The 18453-nt window shown below is 36.6% G+C and overlaps 1 protein-coding gene across 23 annotated transcripts in view; it reads left to right on the plus strand.

Annotated features, from left to right (window-relative positions):
• The window catches only part of neb (nebulin), an 85046-nt gene that overhangs the window by 46708 nt on the left and 19885 nt on the right, over positions 1-18453 (plus strand). For 17 of the 23 annotated variants that reach the window (XM_015396504.1, XM_015396486.1, XM_015396488.1 and 14 more), the window contains 17 exons: positions 38-142; positions 2757-2861; positions 4546-4647; positions 4742-4849; positions 6378-6482; positions 6570-6674; positions 6767-6871; positions 6977-7081; positions 7178-7288; positions 7392-7502; positions 7611-7712; positions 9417-9521; positions 10021-10110; positions 13691-13804; positions 14115-14219; positions 16005-16109; positions 16791-16895. In XM_015396504.1, the coding sequence (XP_015251990.1) occupies positions 38-142; positions 2757-2861; positions 4546-4647; positions 4742-4849; positions 6378-6482; positions 6570-6674; positions 6767-6871; positions 6977-7081; positions 7178-7288; positions 7392-7502; positions 7611-7712; positions 9417-9521; positions 10021-10110; positions 13691-13804; positions 14115-14219; positions 16005-16109; positions 16791-16895 (1788 nt within the window). Of the gene's footprint in view, positions 1-37; positions 143-2173; positions 2276-2756; positions 2862-4545; positions 4648-4741; positions 4850-6377; positions 6483-6569; positions 6675-6766; positions 6872-6976; positions 7082-7177; positions 7289-7391; positions 7503-7610; positions 7713-9416; positions 9522-10020; positions 10111-13690; positions 13805-14114; positions 14220-16004; positions 16110-16790; positions 16896-18453 lie in introns of all 23 variants that reach the window. The other 6 variants (XM_015396493.1, XM_015396496.1, XM_015396500.1 and 3 more) reach the window with 3 other exon arrangements.

Here is an 18453-nt window from a genome sequence, read left to right on the forward strand (position 1 = left end):
GTTCTGCTTGTTTTCCAACCCTCCTTTTTAATCGCAGAGACTCTACAAAGCCTCCTTTGAGAAGAACAGAGGAAACTTCAAATACACGTGCGACACGCCGTTCTTCGAGGCTATGAGGAACGCCTCACTTCTTATCAACGATGTGAGTCTTTCCCTTCTTTTCCCTTTATACTGTATTAAATAATCTGATTTTTATTCACTCAAAAATGATCAAACATGTTAATCTGTCTCTTTGCTTCTCTTTTGGACTCTGCTTGGAGGTAAAACAATGTAAAGGTATCATTATTTAACAATAACTTAGAATACTGATGCCTAACAATGTGGCTGCTAGAGAACTCAGGGAAGTGTAGTTCAAATTTGATCAACAATAGAACTGCTTTTAAGCACAGAACTGCTATTTTTCAGGCCTCTTATATATATATATTAACTTAATTGTAAGAAAGATTATGAGTAAACTGTATATACGGTAAAAGGTTAGAAGAGGGTCAGAGGAGTGAAAAGGAGTGAGGAATTCTCACAGTTTTCTATCCATTGAAGCTTAATGTGAGATAAGAGAAGCATCTTTACAGGGATGTCAGATTAGCCTCATTCATATATTCACTGGTGATGTCACAGAGACATTTTATAAATAATAAGTCTGAAAGAAGAAAAACTCTAATAAAAACAACCTGTTTTCAAGGCGAGGCAAGTTTATTTGTATAAGACAATTCAGTTCAAAGGCAATTCAAAGAATTACATGAAGTATATGATAAGACAGAAGAAAAATAAAAGAGTAAAAATAAAGATAAAAAAATTATAAAAGCAGGTCGTAAAACAAATAAATCAGCTGGATCACAACCTTAAAGTGATAATACCTGGGTTAGCACTTTAACTTCAACAGTCAAAAGCAGCTCTAAATGGGTTTTTAACTTTGACCTCAAAGAACTCAGGCTTTCAGCATTTTTCCAGTCTTCTGGGAGTTTGTTCCAGATCAGTGGAGCATAGGACCTAAAAGCTGTTTCTCCATGTTTGGTTCTAGTTCTGGGTGAACAGAGTAGGCAGGAACTAGAAGACCTGATTGTTCTGGGTGGTTGATACACTGACAACAAATGTTATGCATTAAGGTGCTGATTTATTCAGGGATTTATAGACTAACAGAAGGATTTTAAATCTACTCTCTGAGCTACAGGGAACCAGTGGAAGGACTTCAGAAACGGGCTGATGTGCTCTACTTTCTTAGTTCTAGTGAGAACCCGGGCAACAGAGCTTTGGATCAGCTGCAGCTGTCTGGTGGACTTTTTTAGGCAAACCTGTGAAGACACAGTTGCAGTGATCAATTCTACTAAAGAAAAATCCATGAATTATTTTTTGTAGATCCTGCTTGAACATAAGTCCTTTAGTCCTGGAAATGTTCTTCAGATTTTAAAATGCTGACCCTGTAACTACCTTTATGTGCTCTGAAGGCTCAGGTCTGAGTCCATCCTGACACCAAGATTTCAGCCATAATCAGTGATTTCTAGCTGAAGCTGTGAGCTAACTCTGGATCTCTTCTCCTTTGGTCTGAAGAGTATTAAGTCAGTTTTGTTTTTATTCAGTTGTAGAATGATGTTCCATGTATTGAGGTGCTGATGGGTTTATAGTCACCTGGTGACAGTGTGATGTAAAGCTGTGTGTAGTCTGCATAGTTATGGATACTGATCGAGATGTTTGCTATAATCTAAGCTAAGGGGAGCATGTAGATGGTGAATAGGAGGGGCCCCAGAATGGAGCTATGAGGAATGCCGTAAGTGATTTTTTTCAGGTCTCTGATTTAATGTTCCCTACTGATACATAGAGGTCCCTTTACTTCAGGTAGGATTTAAACCAGTCCAGTGTTTTACCAGAAAGGCCGACCCAGTTTACCAGGTCCTCTAATAAAATGGAGTGATCAACGGTATCAAATGCTTCACTGAAGTCCAATAAAACCAGTACTGTGGTTCTTTCATGTGAATTTCATATGACTTTGCTGTGTTTTTTGTGCAAGAAGACATGCTAGAAAAAATGTGAATGAAATTGTTTCCCATTTCTGATGACGCATATTTAACTTTTTGTCAATTTTTTTTACAGCAACATATTTTTTTGTAGTCCTTAAAAGTTTTCTGACATACCAGAGACACGTGTATTTTTTTTAACAAACTTCTGAAATTCTGAGCAGAGGATCTACAAAGCTAATTATGAGAAGACCAAGGATAAGTTCACCATTACTACAGATGATCCTAGATACCAGCTGGCCAGGGAGAACAGGAAGATGAGCCAGGTAAAGGTCCTGGAAGTGCCGAGCGACCGGCCAGCCTACCTGCACGCTGCAGGTCCTCCAGCCAGCTCACACTGGTGCATGAGGTTGTCCGCACAGCTGCCAGTGGGGGCGGTCGCCGCATGGCTGTGACGGGTCCTCTCTGTTTCTATTTGTCCCTCACAGGTTCCTGTAATTCGTGCCACTCAAATAGCAGCTGCTACCTTGAGTGAGCATGACCTATGTGCATCTGTTACCTGAGAGAGACAGCAGGAGTTCACAGATGAACTGAACATTTCTACTAAATGTTTAATAAAATAATCTAAACTGAACTCCATCAAAGGTGATGGTTTCTCTCTCTCTCCGTGGGCACAGATGGCCTTTGGGTGTTTCACCTGGATCTGCGGAGATCTCCTCCAGTCCTTCCAGAGTTATTTCTGTCTCTTAGCTTGTTCTAAACTCTGGCATGCTTTGTGTGTATGTTTGTTACTGTATGTGCGGACAGAAAAAATATAAATCCCGAGCAAAGGATCTGCTACAGACTGGCTGCAATGAGTTACTCCGTCCTGACATCCTCACAGCCCTTTGCCAGTCTGCTATGGGCAGCAAGGTAAACCGTCAGAGTTCGCTGAGCTGTTGTAGCACAGACCTGTCCACAAACACACAGGAAATACACCCTTCATCTACGTTTGGGGGGTTTAAACTTATTCGATTGTTGAGGATTAGAGGATGCTGATGAAATGCAAAGCGGAGCTTTCTACACAGCAAAAAAATTATTAATAATACAAGTAATTCAGTTATCTGAGCAGGTAAATAAGACAATTTTGCCAAAAGAATAAGGTTATTTAATTCTGAAATAAGACAAAACATCCCTGTTATCTTATTTCAAGTTGAATAAACTAATTCCTTTGATCATCTTATTTAGCTGCTCTATTTAAGGGCAAATATATTAATTTAAAATAAATATTTATCAACAGCATTTTGGTGTGCTGTTGATTTTTTTTTTTTTTTTTTGTTACTTCTATATCAAAATATTTTTGGATTTAGAGCGTTTAAGTTTTTTGGTTAGACAAGCCCAGGTTGACAAAATATGGAAATCTGCTCCAAAATCTTTTTCTAGGAAAAAAAAAAAAAGGGTTTTATAAGTTTATAAATTATTTTAGATCAAACTCTCTTTTTTTTCTTTTTCTTTTGTATGTGAGGCATGTTTTTTACATGGTAAATCGCACTTTAGTTTCAAAAAGCAAATATGATCTTATTAGACATTTTTGCCATCTCATCTACCTCTAAAGTTTATTGCCTAAAGCCTCAGATCACAGATTTTCCTCTTTCTCCTGGTGTTTTTGGACATGGTTTTTCCCATCCTCCCATCCATTTAGGCCACATAGTTCTGAATCCATGCATTAATCACTGTTAATCCCTCCATCACTCGTATCTCATTGTTAATTAAAACTCTAACGTATTCTAAAATGCAGTGCCATCACCTAGTTGTTAGCAGGCATATGCAGCTGCAAAGTTAATTATATTTTACATTATTAGACCTTTATATTTTATATTATATTTCATGAGTTGCAATTTTTATGCAATATAGTTTATATCTATAGGATTTCTAATACAAGTTTTTTTTTTATTATTCTTTGAGTAAAAAAAATATTCAGTGTCCATTCTATTAGCCTCCATTTATGGTGCTACAAACAATAAAATTCACCAAAGGTAAACAAAAACTCCACAAGAGCATCCAATGCCAGCAGTAAAAGCAGCTGCTACTATAACTAAAATAGAAATGCAATGTTTTGAGGGTAAATTCTGTATTAATATTAAATGTAGCTCAGTGGAAGAGCAGCAGGTCATTGTGAAGACGGTGGGCACCGCAGGCTTTCATCATCAAATAGTGGTAACTTGTGTTTTTAATTGTCATCTTCACATCTTTCTGTGTCTAATACAGCATGTTTTTGGTGACGTTATGCATGCTAACACTCCATCTTTGTTTTCTTAATAAAAGATGAATTGATGTTTATGCATTTTCTTTGATTTATAACTTAAAAAAACTATCCAAACAAGTAAATATAGTTCAATTTTCGTAACATTTTTTCTCCCCCAATATAATTTAAGAGCTCTATTTTGGATAGTTTTTTTTTGTTGTTGTTTTGCATTCATTAGTTACAACCACACATATATATATATATATATTTTTTTTTCTTTTTCTTTTTTTCTTATTTATTATTATTATTTTTAGCATTTAATACACTGGTTTTGAAATGAGCTATGCTAATTTGAATGTTGTCCCTCCTCAGTGGAAGTACAGGGAGCAGTATGAGCGCGCCAAAGATAAGTTCACTTCTGTTCTGGACACTCCTGAGTATGAGGCTCACAAACGCAGCAAGAAGATTACGGATGTAAGTTTTTTGTTGTTCTTCCCCTGTTTATGTTTTACTTCTATTTTTATTTGCATTTTACTATTCAACTAAAATATTCTTTTCTTTTATTTAGATCATCTACAGGATGGAGTACAACAAGACCAAGGCCAAGGGATACACTTTGCCTTACGATACTCCACACCAGCAGCACATGAAGAAGGTCAAAGAGATCACCAGCAATGTGAGTTTCACCCAAACTTTCTACTAAAAAATGACACCCTAATCTTATTATGTGTAATGGAATAAATAAGATGATATGTTGTTTTTTTTTGACTCAAATATAATCAAACAGATTAAATAATTACAGTTAGTTTATATTATTAAAAAAAAAAAGCCAAATAAAACCCTATCACTGGAAAAATGATCTAGAAATAAGTAATAATTCCTTAAATTAAGTTATCCTTTGATTTTGAGTAGGTAAATGATAATTTGCCAATGGAATGAGTATTTTTACTCTTAAAATAAAATAGTTGGATAATATGCACTTAAAATAAGACAATGTAATCGTGTTTTCTTATTTTAAGTGTAAATTGTTTTGTTTCATTGGCAAAATGTCTGTTTTACGTCCTCAATCCAAGAATAATTTACTTATTTTAAGAAAAATGACTTATCTAGATTTCGATTTTTTTCCAGTGCTGCTCCTTACAGAGTTACACCAGGTAGATAATTGGCTACTTATCAGACACGCCTCTTTAAGCTTGTTAACGGCCGTTTGAAAACAGTTTTAGTCTAACAATCTAAGCCTTTTACAGCCTGACACCTCTCAAAAGGATTAAGCGCATTATTTTTCACATCAAAACGTTGCTTTTGATTTTTTTAAATGTTATTAACATCTGAGCCAAAATGGGCTCCAGCCTCTATTCTTTCATATAGTATATGACTCCAGAAAGGATCTTTATTATTATCGATTGTGTTATCTCATTTACAATTTTATCGATTGTAAATAAGAAGTGGTTCTAAAATAGTTTGCCTAGATAAATAAAGGTTAAATGAAACTGAAAAATTCTAAGTTGAACTGGGAGCAGCAGGTAAGACTTGCATCTATAGTTTGAATTGACTTTTAAGTCCTGATCTTTAGAGTTACATGAAAAAAAGATTTCTGTGTTTAGTTTAATACCTTCAGGTAAATGACTGCTAATCACTGAAAAAACAATCTAGAAATAAGTAAACATTTCTTAAATTAATCGTATTTACTCTTAATTTGAGTTGGTAAATGAGATAGTTTGACAGTGGAATGAGTATTTTTAGTCTTAAAATAAGACAATTAGAAAATATGCACTTGAAATAAGACAATGCAACTGTGTTTTTAGTTTTTCAAATGTAATTTTTCTTATTTTAAATGTAAATTGTCTTGTTCCATTGGCAAAATATCTCTTTTACCTAATAAATGCACTTATTTTAGGAAAACATGATCTAGTTCTAGATTTCGATTTTTTTCCAGTGTAGTATGTTTGAATGCTTAGGTTAATCATTCAGTGTTAGAATCACAGAGGAACCAGGATTGGACATGCAGTTTTATGATTTTTAAGCATTTGTATAAATTTCAGAGTGAATGGTAACCGACTGTAGGAGGCTATGATGAAAAATTTAGAACAACTTAATGTAATTGATGTTAACCAGCCCACTCCTTCATCTAGCAGTTTTAAGTTGTCTTTAAACATTAAAAAAGTATGTTTAGCCGTCTGTATTTGTCCTGTTTTGTCTTGCAGCTGAAATACAGAGAGGTTTATGAGAAGAGCAAAGCCCAGATCAACATGGACCCAGAGGCTCATGAGATCCGTGCTGCCAAAGAGGCGTACAAGAACATCAGCAATGTAAGAAAGGAAATACAATCACCTTTAAAAAACATAACTGAAAACAAACAAAGACACAGGATAAACCTTTTCTTATATGTCTGTTAGCTTGACTACAAGAAGAAGTACGAGGCAACAAAGAACAAGTGGATCTGGACAGCAGACAGACCAGATTTTCTCAATGCTGCCAAAAACTCTCTGCAGCAGAGTGATGTGAGTTCATTTTTCCTTTCTATTGTTTCTTTCTACTTTCTATATATTGTTTATAGACGTTAGCGTTTATGTACATTTAATTTCACCCACAGGTTGAGTACAAATATGACAAAGAGATGATGAAGGGCTGTGTGATCCCTGTCGCCAGTGATAAGTACACAATCCTGCACAAGCAGAACGCTGAAATGTCTAGTGATGTAAGTATTTCTCATCTGTTCATAGAAACCATTCAAGAGTGAGCCTGGAAAGATGAGGGTTGCATCAAAATAATGAGCTTTTTTATGTTATTTTCCTCCCCTCAGGTGAAGTACAAAGAGAAATATGAAAAGACAAAGGGTCACTACATACCTGTTCTGGATACGCCTCAGATTCTTCATGCCAAAGCTGTGCGAGCTCTAGTATCAGAGGTTAGGACTAATTCATGCTAATAGCTCTTGCCTGGTTTGGAGTACAGTGTTTCAGCAACATACTGTGAGTTGTAACGCTCCTATTCTTATTCTCAGAGCAAATATAAGCAGGAAAGTAAGAAGATCATGCAATCTGGCTCATTCACCAAACTGGCCGAGACTCGTGATACCGCCCACAGCAAGGAGGTCAAGAAGCTGATCAGCGAGGTACGCCTTTCGTTTTTTATTTTATTTGACCTAAATAAATAACCTCCTCTAATCCTCCTTTTGTTTATGACCTGCTGGCGACACTGTTCTTCGTAACTTGCAGAAACAATACAAGCAGAAGTTCGAGAAGGAAAAGGGCAAGTCTGTGTACAACCAAATGCTTGTGCCACCTGATGTTCAGCATGCCATGGACGTGGCGAAGAATCAGAGCAATGTGACTTATTCCTACATACATTTCACTGATTTGTTTTCAATATTTGTTTTTTGAGCTGCTTCTAAATGTTCACTATATGCTTACTCTGTCTTCCCCTACATATTTTAGATTGCGTACAAAAAGGATGCCAAAGCCAACCTGCACTACACCACTGTGGCTGACCGTCCTGACATCCAGAAGGCCACCCAGGCTGCGAAGCTAATCAGTGACGTGAGTGTCAAAGGCATAAATAAAACCTGCATTTTTAGACTAAAGCCCTGATCCAAAAAAAATATATATCTGTAGAAACATGTGTAAACTTTTTAATATGTGCAAGTTTAGACTTTTGCAAACTTTATTGTCATTTTGTATGAACTGAAATGAACATAACCATTAAAAGTGCAGCAGATTATCATGTAAACAGTATAGGAGAAAAGGAAAACCAGTAAAAAAATTATAATCATAAAAATAATGGTGCCAAAGGGCATTAATATGGAAAGATAACAGTGCAGTGCCAAATATAATGGTGCAAAATGCAGTAGAACATTGGGTTGTGTCTTATTTAAAAGAATTTATAAAAGTGCAGCATGTTGGTGGTGCAGAATAATGTTGCAAGTAAGATGCAGAGTCTCGATTAGAGTTTAACAGTTCAACATTCTGATGGCAGCGGGAAAAAAGCTGTTGCAGAACCTGCTGGTCCTGCATCGAATGCTACAAAGTCTCTTCCCAGAGGGCAGCAGGGAGAACAGTCCATGATCACGGATGATGTTACGGTCTCAGGACACATAGCTCTGGGATGAAATATCTTTAATGGAGGGAAGAGGAGCCATGATGATCCTCTGTTCAGTTTTCCCAATTCTTCTCACCTTCTTCCAGTCTGAGGCGCTGCAGCCTCCACACCACACAGTGAGACAGCTGGTCAGAACGCTCTCTATGGTGCTTCTGTAGAAGGTGGTGAGACTCTGAACTAAACATCAGGCTGCAGAAAGAATTGTGTGCAACATCATCAATAGGCATACATCATGCCCATTGGCTGGGGAGATGTAATGTAGGCAGAGTTAAGCATGCCTCGAAAAAACAGAGGAGAGAAGATGGCGCTCTGATTAAATGACAGAGATTACTGAAGCTAAATATTTATGTGATTTGCTCATTGCAGAAACTTGACTTTACTTTAAAAAAGTCCCTCACATCATCTTAACACTGACAGCTGCTGCCCTTAAGCAACACATGTTCTTTGCTTTCTCTGTGCTATAATGATTTTACCAACATGTTTTACATTTTTTCATGCAAATATCCTGGGATACAGTCCTGCTAGGGTTTTTTGTTCCTGGAAGTGTAACCCCTGTTTAATTATATTGCAAATAACATTTTTTTTTCTGTTAAGTTGCTTGAAAAGCATTACTGTTCAGCTTTATACCTATTTTATAGCCAATTGAATACTGCCAATGTTTTAAAAAAGATAATTGCTAAAACATCGTATTGTTCTTCTATTAAAAACAAGAATCATAATCATATCCGCAGGATGATATTGCAGCTTACTTGTCAAACCACACAAGTAGTCCTTTGAATTAATCATTTAATTCATTAATTAATAACAAACACATTATATTCTATAATTTAACCTCTATTTGTATTTGAAGTTCCAAAAACAAGAAAGTTATTCAAATTCTTGGACATTTTAGATCATAAAAAGTTACTTTGAACAGTAACCAAGTTACTAGCTGAGTTATTTGTTTTGAAGAAGCATCCAGTTACTATAACTAGTTACTTTTTAAAAGTAAAGTTCCCAAGAATGACCATGATAGAAATATGACAAACATTAATTTTCGTCATCTCCATTCCTGACTGCTCATCAACAGTCGGTAAAACTTCACCACCTGCTTTTCCTTAATATAAGACTGTTCCCTTACATTATGCTTCTCTCTCTGTGAACAGATCGGCTACCGTGAAAAAGCTCGTGAGGAGGCCAGCCGTGGGGGTTCTCTCATCAACCGTCCAGACATTGCTTTGGCAACCCACGTGTCCCAGCTGACCAGTCAGGTAGCACACATGAAATTAATCTTTTTACCTCAGTACATGTGACGATACAAACACTCTTTCTCTGTGGTGGTTTAGAAAAATCACTTTTTTGCTCCCACTTTTTCATCGATCAGACCAGGAAGTGGCCTCCAAATAATTAAAACCCTCTTTCCTTGCTTCAGTCTCCCTTCCTCAAGTTAAACTTGCTGCGTAGATGTGATGCTTGGCAGCCTCCTCCTGGCTTTAAACTGAGCTAGCAGCTCTTAGATAATGCTTCCCCTGTCATCCTGTATTAAAATCCATGTTTTAATCTCTCACTGTGATCTCATAATATATATATATTCATGTCTAACTGCTCATATCATTGTATAAGTCTGTCCCCATCCTTAAACCTGACCATGTGTCTCTCTTTCTTTCTCTGTTCCTCTTTTCTTTGCTGCTGTACCTAATCTCTTTCCTCTCATCCCTGTTACCATAATGTGTTTGTGTTCTCATTCCACAATCTTGCTGGGCTTTGTAGGTGGAGGGCAAGGCCTCCCTCCATGGAGCAGCTTCCTATGATACCCCTATGATGCGGCACATTAAGAAAATGAGTTCGGTGACTAGTGATGTAAGGAGGCGCATGTCCTAAAACTGAAGGCGTGCTGCTACATGTTTGTCTCCTTTGTCTACAACTTCACTCCCTTTCAACCCTTAGTTTTATTTTAAAGTCCATTTTAGTTACTAATTAGGGTAATCAAATATTTTAAGCTAATAGGATTAAAATATGTTTTTTATCCAGTCTTTAAAAATCTTTAATCTCTAGTTTGTCTTGCTTTTTGTTTGCAGTGCATCTCTTGTTTTTCTTTCTTTTCTGTGCTGAACAAGTTTTGGCTCATTGTTAAGCATAGAAAATGCACCCTAGAATTAGCTGCATATGGATTTACACAATATTTGTTTGTATTATGATGGTTTTATGTTGTGTTTCTGATTATTCACTCTGAAACATATAATAAGATCAACAAACTTTCACAAGTGGGTTTTTCTTTAAGGTTTGCAATTTCACAGAAAACTTTTCTGTGCCCATAATTTCTAAACTAGAGGTTGATAAAGCCTATTAAAGTTCAACAGATTTACAATGATAGAGATGCTACTAATACATGTCTAATACAGTTATTGTATTTACATCTATTTGCACATTCTTTGTGCATAACTAGTTTGAGGATTAGTAAAAATGGTGGCGTTCCCTAATTTAATCTTCATTTTTATAATTCTGATTATTATTAAATAAAGTTTATGTTGTAAAATTAATCAGTTGGTTAGATAAAAGGTAAAGGCAATGAAAAAGACGTGGAAAATATATACCAGTAGTTTTTTTTTTGTAAAAAAAAAAAAAAAAAAAAGAATCAACAACAGATTTTTTTTATTTTTTTTTTACAAGTATAGATGTTATTTCTCAGCATATTTGTTGCATACATTGTCTATGAAAATAGTTTGCATGCATAGATAGGAACATATACAGTATAGAGCTGGGAACATTTATTAACAATACCTAAAAAATTATCAAAAGTAAAATTCATCTTTTGTTGCAGGAGCATAATCCAACACTGAAAAGTTTTTTTTTTTTTTATTTGAGTACAATTTGTGTACATTTAATCTGTGAGAAGAAAAATCATGTTGAAATCTATTTGTTTTTAAAATCACAGAGGGTAGAATTATTGACACTTGTACTGTTAATACCAAAACTGCAGCACTTGGCCTCTTTCAAAACACCGGAGCAAAAACTGGGATTTCAAGTTTATTTTTTTATCATTCGGTTTTGCAAAATCTCGTCAGATTTTCCAAAATTGTAGTAAATAGGTCATCAAAATTTTCATGTATGGTAAACAGTTCAAGCAGTCATCAAAGAAACAATCCCAAACATTTCAGATACTTCGCCTACAAAACAGCAGGCAGCAGAGGCTTTTCCACAAAAGCATTCTGTGTAAATTCCGTAAATCTAACGGATTAAGATTATGAACGTAAGTCACTAACCTGGTTTACAAGTTCAGTCCGTGCCCAGAGAACGAGGTAGGATCCAGTCGGTGAGCTACCAATAAGACGCGGCATGCACTGCCCAGAGTGTCCCAGATGCTGCAGGAGTCCCAAGCCATGCCAGGCAAACAGATCAGAACACAAACACGGGAACAGGCAGGCTCAGAGATCCAGGAGTCCAAGGACAGTTCAGGCAAACCGTTCAGCCAGGAACAAGCAGGCTAAGCGGTTGAGAGGCAGAAAAGGTCAGGATCAGGTAATCAGAAATACTCAAGTTAGCTAAAAACACTCTCACCACTGAGATCAGACAGGAACAGGCAGGCTCAGTGGTTGAGAGGCAGAACAGGTCGGGATCAAGAAATCAGAAACACCAAGGTACTCTTAAAACACTCATCACTGGATATAGAGAACAAGAATAATCTGGTGCTGATGGCTGGGACCCAGCAGCTTTAATACAGGGAAGGTAATAAGAAACCGGGCAGAATTGGACAGGTGAATGAAATTACCATTTAAGCCAGTCGTCAGTGCCAAAATCATGACATTCTGTCGTGTTTGTTTTGGAAAAACTGAAATTACTCTGGACAGATCAAAGCACATTGTCCTATTTAAAATTCAAGAGGGATCCAGACTAAACTACATCTTTATATTTGTGAATGCAGAAAAAAAAAATTCTTCAGGAATTACTCTGAAATAAGCACTCTAAAAAGTAAATTAAGCTTCAGCTTAAATTAATCTCTTCGATTGGTAATAATAAGTTGAATCTATAAGCTTAATGAATTAAGTTGGATCAAGGTGATTCAGTTTTTACCAATCAAAGAAATTAATTTAATTTGGATCAGCATTGTCTTTCTAGAGTGGGTTATAAATTGCTTCCTAAGATTTTCAAAAAGTAAGAATATGATTTAGGGTATTTATCAGAGGGTACCAACAATTCCACAACCAGTAATATTATTAAGAATGATTATATGGGCAGCTGTCCTGGACTGCAGAATCTGGGCCATTTTTTAGGGGCCACCCTTTGACATTGTCAGAGTTAAGTCTGCTGGGTTTTATCAGGGCAGCCTGCAGCTGAGGAAACAGCAGATTTTATATATTTTTTTGCAGATGGAATGCTTCCTCTTGCTCCCTCTGGTCATGATCCATTGCATGTGTTGGGACGGTTAAAAGCGACAGGAGATGAAGACAAACTACAAGCTGAGGGCATGGTTCTTAATGTGAAGTACTGTATCCTGAGGACTTGAGGACTGTTGATTTACCAGTCCGTCTACATTCCTATATCACCCTATGCGCTCCAAAAACTGGCCTAAATATAAGTAAAATATGTCTATTTGCCTTTAATTTGAGCAGATAAATAAGAAAATCCACAATTTAAGTGTTTTTGGCCTTAAAACAAGATAATCTGATACTGAAGTTTTCTTTACTTTTTTATTTTACGCATAAACAATCTTATTCCGTATGTAAACTGTCCTACTTACCTTCTCAAAACAAGAAAAATATACTTATTTCAAGAAAAACTTGACATACTTAGCTTTCATATATTTATTTTTGCAATAGTCAGCAAATATTGGTCATGATCGAAAAAAAAACCCTAAAACAAAATAAACCGAGATCTCATTTGCAAGCGCCTGAAATTACCTTACTCCAATAGTCCCAGAGTAGAGCCACTGCTCCTCCACATCTACAGGAGATGGCATCTTTTCTAGATGCCTCCTGTATGCCTGTCACCAGACACTTTCCACTGGGGGGGAGCCCAGGGGACGACCCAGGAAACCGTGGAGTGTCTTAATTTGTCTAAAAAGATTTTGAGTTTCTCCAGATAAGCTGAAGGAGGATTTCTGAGGATGGTTCTGATAAGGGAAAAGCAGCGATTTAAAAAGGGTTTTCCTCCTCACAGTTAATTGTACACAAATTAAAGGTTGGATTGTTAAAGGTTGATGTTATGCTACTGCAATTAAAAAGATGAATTCATGTTTTTCTTCACACATTTTTACATAGACGCCATAAATGTGATGCTATACCCAGTTACCAGCTGTTATACAGCATGTCAAAGGCCAACAAACTATAAATACTGAGTTACTAATACTTTTATATACACTTGTATACCCTGTCTTTTTGTCATTTATGGCATACTGATTAGCTTATTTGTCCTAACTCAGTACTCATTCTGACTTAACCAGGTGAAGTACAAGGAGAAATTTGATAAGGAGATGAAAGGAAAGAAACCTCAGTTTGACCCGAAGGAGAGCAAGATTTACAAAACCATGAAGGATGCCAACGATCTGGCTAGTGAGGTAGGTAATCACAGAGAAAACATTGCGCCAAAGATTTCCTCTCTAACCAGGCATGTAGGAATTACAGGTACCTTTGAGTGGCTGCTTGTATTAGAAGGTTTGTTACTATAATGGCAGCGAATACCTCCAAGTTAGGTTGGGTCTACAGTAATAATGTTTTTTTTTTGGTGTAATTTTTTTTTTCATAGGCATAAAGTAATGTTTTGCAGGATGATGACATGGTTTGATTACCGTTGGAAACCTTCATAAACTAATTAACTTTCCATTACCTGATGGAGATCATGTGCTGACTTCTTTAAAACAATCACAGGTGAAGTACAAGGGTGACCTGAAGAAGATCCACAAACCTGTCACCGACATGGCCGAGTCTCTGTCCATGCAGCACAATCTGAGCACCAGCAAACTCTCAAGTGACGTAAGATATCATCATCATCATCCTCTGCATTTTTTAAAACCCTTTCCTCACCCCCCACCCCCATTCCCATCTATTGAACTGAACCTGATCCAGGGTAACATCAACTTCCCTACATGCTTGTAGTAAACATTTCACCTTAGATTTAAACTCTAGGCTCCATCATCTAAACAATCATAATCTGTAGACCTCATCTGGTAGTGATCCTGACCCTCCTCACCTTTAACATCTAATGCTTTACTTTTAGTACCGTTGATCAAAATTAAAGTTTTATTAAAGATCACCTAACGACAACTTCAACTTGTTTGAATCATTTATCCTCTGAATGATAACTACATCTTTTCATTTACTTATACTGTTAGTGTTTCCTTCTGCCTTAGTGTTTGAAGTGCTCTGCAATGGTGTTGATTTTCCTTTGCACTTTTTCACATTTTGTCACTGCTCCAGGAGGGTTTTATGTGACAGGCAATCTAAACGATCTAAAGAGTGATTCAGAAAAGGAAACGAGTGGTGTTTTTGAAAAGGTTTTAATAATAAAATTCCGATGACTTTGTCATGCTTATGTATTCTGCTTCCTTTAATTTGAAAATAAATAAATAAATAAATAAAATCCTGCACAATGAGGGGTTAGTAAGGGCAGACAAGCTGCTAAAAAGCCTTTGGTAACACTGGAGTAGCTACACAGATTCACAGGAAGGAGAAGCTGTCAACGTTGCAACAGGTCAAAGCCATAAGTAGTCCCTTTTTAAAGTTAGCCTTAATGTGAACATCTTGAAGAGATGCTGACTGTACATTTAGCATTTTAAACACATGCAGAAAGCTCTGTGTGCAGAACTATCTCTGCAGATCACCCTGAACACAAAGTTGCTGTGATAGTGGCTGCATCATGCTATGGGGATACTGTTCTGCAGTCACAAAAGACTTGAGGCTAAATATTAGGGATTCATCCTCCAACAGGGTATTGTCCTGGGGGATGAAAAAAATGTCCTTGTTTCTCAAGTCTATGTGCAAATAATGATGTAAATGTGCTCAATAACAGCTTCAGGGCACAGCAGTGGTGCAAGGTTAAGTGTGGGACCAATTTACCAGGGCTTAGGATTGAATGGGCGTCACAGCTTTAAGTCCTGACCTGGTGACCTTTGTATTCCTTGTTTCTTTACTGTCATAGCCCCTCTGGCTAGTATTAAAAATCACAAAAAAAAAATAATAATAAAAAAACCTGATGGTGGCCATCACACTCGTTAAAACTCAGTGACTTGGCCTTGTTTAAGTGTAATTTTAACGACTTTAAACATAAGCACGGTTAAAGCTAAAATGTGTTGGACAGAGCCCTGGGGAGGGGAGCACAGATGTCATTCATCTGGGTCGGCCTAAATGTTAGCGTAGCGAAGACAAATTTGAACTCTGCCTAAAGGTGCACCCAGAGCTGCACTAAATGGTTCAGATCCAACCATCCTTACATATCAAAGTGGTCCAAGCTAAAGTTCAGATCTTCTTGCCTAAATCTAAGGTACAATTTGGAAATATATGTTCCCTTATCCTAATCATGCATCTTTTTTCTTTCATATCCCAATTCTGAACAAATTTGTTTTAGTATATCACATATTATCCCAGTTCAATAGCCTAAAGTTTTTGCTTTTAACGTGACAAAATGTGATCAAGTTTAAGGGACGTGAATACTGCAGCAAGGTGCAGTACGAGCAACTTCATGCTTAATGCAGAAGGCTCTAGTCAGACATTTCTCCTTTGCTGTATTAAGCTTCTTACTTTACTGAGAATTCCCTGTAGTACCGCTACAAGAGGAAATTTGAGGAGAGTAAGGGTCACTACCACATGATTCCTGACACACCAGAGCAGCTTCATCTCAAGGAGGCCTCTGAACTTCAGAGCAACGTAAGTGCTGCAAACTGTCAGGAACAACAAACACTTTGCAAACTTTGAAATGTTGTTTAACTTGTTTCAATCATCAGCCGACACTGAGGGATGTCTTGATAAGCATTTATTGTCTAATACTAAGGATCCTGGTCACTTTGGAGTAGAAATATTAAATAACTATCTGGTTCTAAACATGCAGCTACAGACCCAAACAATCTCACATTGAGCTCCTGCTGACAGTGTTTATACGCTGAATTTAGCAATGTTTCTGCACAATTACATTTATGACTCAATTATTAAGCTTCAAAGGGATTGATTTAGATTTATTATTAATAGTGCACAGAGAAATCCTAGAGGAAAGTAACACTTTCCTGTTTTACAGAAACAGTGCTTTCTTTGATCCTTGTAGAATGTAATTACTATTGTCTCAGCTGCTCTCTGCACATCTCTCAGCTATGGACTGAAAGACTTGTGTTGAAAGAAAAAAAGTCTCGATTTGGACACTAGTATAAACCCTAGATTGGATTGGGACATCTCTATCTCCTACACTGATTTGAAAATGAGAGATGTGTATGCAGGGTTAAATATGTTAATAACAAGCTTTGCATATTTGTCTTTCTATGGAAACAATGTTCCTGCTTTTAAATGGCCACATTTCACTAAATCCTATTCAACTTTGTGTACGTTTGGCCCTTACAGGTTAAATACAGGGAGAAATATGAGAAGGAGAAGGGCAAACCCATGCTGGACTTTGAGACCCCGACTTATGTGACGGCTAAGGAGGCCCAGCACATGCAGAGCCAGGTATCAACTCCTCTCACCTTTGTGCTAAAAGTAGCTGCAGATGCCAGCTTGGCTTCAAAACACATTAGATTAGAAATGTAGCGCTCCTGTTCGTCACTTGAGCTTTACGGATGGTTGTAGTTATGAATCTGAAAGAAATTTTAAAGAATGTAGATAACCCTCACATGGTTTACCTTTCTAAATGTTGTTTAATGAGCTTCTAGACACCTGGAAAAATTGTACCATCAATCAAACAACTATTCATAATTAATCAAGCTTCCAACTTAACTATGTATGGAAGGGTTTGGGTACATTATGTTCCATTATTGTTGCAAGCAAGGAACACAATTTGTAAACGGAAACTTGAAAAAAATGTAATACAGAAACTTTGAAAAACATTCTAATCAATCCAGACAGAAACTAAATAAATCCTTGATTTTACGTTACCACTGAACCCGCTATACTATATATTAGGTTTGACCCCAAAAGAAAATATTTGGAAAAGAAAAGCCCAGTTACTACACATTCTGCTATTAGTAGCAAGGATAATTATAACTCTGTCTTGGCTTAAAGCCTTTGCCCCCCACGCTTTGGGGGAACAATGGCAAGAAAGGTTGAAGGATGTGTATATAATGGAGAAGATAACAGTAAAACTGCATGGGAAATACATATTCTAGGAGTGTGGGCCCTGCCTATCACCTAATTTGGATGTCCACATGGATAAAGAACGACATATGCTAAAAAAAACAAAACTAAAGAATAAAAAAAACGGTGTTAGCCCACATTTTATGTATCTCTCCCCAATGGCGTAATGACACAATAATAAAGCAACATTATCTGGGTGGGCCCCATATGAAGTATAACACCCCCGATACTCGTATTGCTGCAACACTAGTAGAAAGATACACCTCCCTTCTATGTAAGCCCACGAAGACCCTTTTAAGAGCTGTCAATTGCCGAAACAGATCTGAAAGCTTGCTGAGCCCCACCACTTCTTATTTTTATTTTGCTATTTATTTTAGCTTTTAGTTTATATTTATATATTTTTTCCTTCTTGGGTTTGATATTGTTTGTAGTTGCATCAAGATGCAAATGAATATATGTAGAAATTTTGAATTTATCATATTCTGAAATAAAGAATGTAAAAAAAAGAAACCATCTTAATCCTATTGGATTGAAAGAGTAACTTTTGCTTTTTCATATGATATATATATTTTTTAGATTTCATTTATATATAGATTTCTAGATTTCATATAATTTTTTAACATAATTTTTCTATTTAGTTTAACAGAAGTACAATTTTTTTACAGGTTCTTTATCGTTTTTTATTATTTCTCTTTCTCAGATCGATTGGCAAAAATTTCATGTTTTTGAAATTGCATTTCAGAGACCATTTGTGTTTCACTTCTGGGGGCGGGCTTTCCTCTGGATGAGGAGGGAAGGGACATTTCTATTGGTCGCATGGTTGTTACTGGTAGCAGCAACATTGCATTGGTCAGTGTGCGCATCAGGAGTGTTTTTATTGGACTTAAAATGAAGAGAATTTGATCTGTGAAACATTAATTTGATGAAGAACGTA

Source organism: Cyprinodon variegatus, unplaced genomic scaffold, assembly GCF_000732505.1.
Source record: "Cyprinodon variegatus isolate N-32 unplaced genomic scaffold, C_variegatus-1.0 Scaffold801, whole genome shotgun sequence".
In the NCBI taxonomy this organism is placed as follows: domain Eukaryota; kingdom Metazoa; phylum Chordata; class Actinopteri; order Cyprinodontiformes; family Cyprinodontidae; genus Cyprinodon; species Cyprinodon variegatus.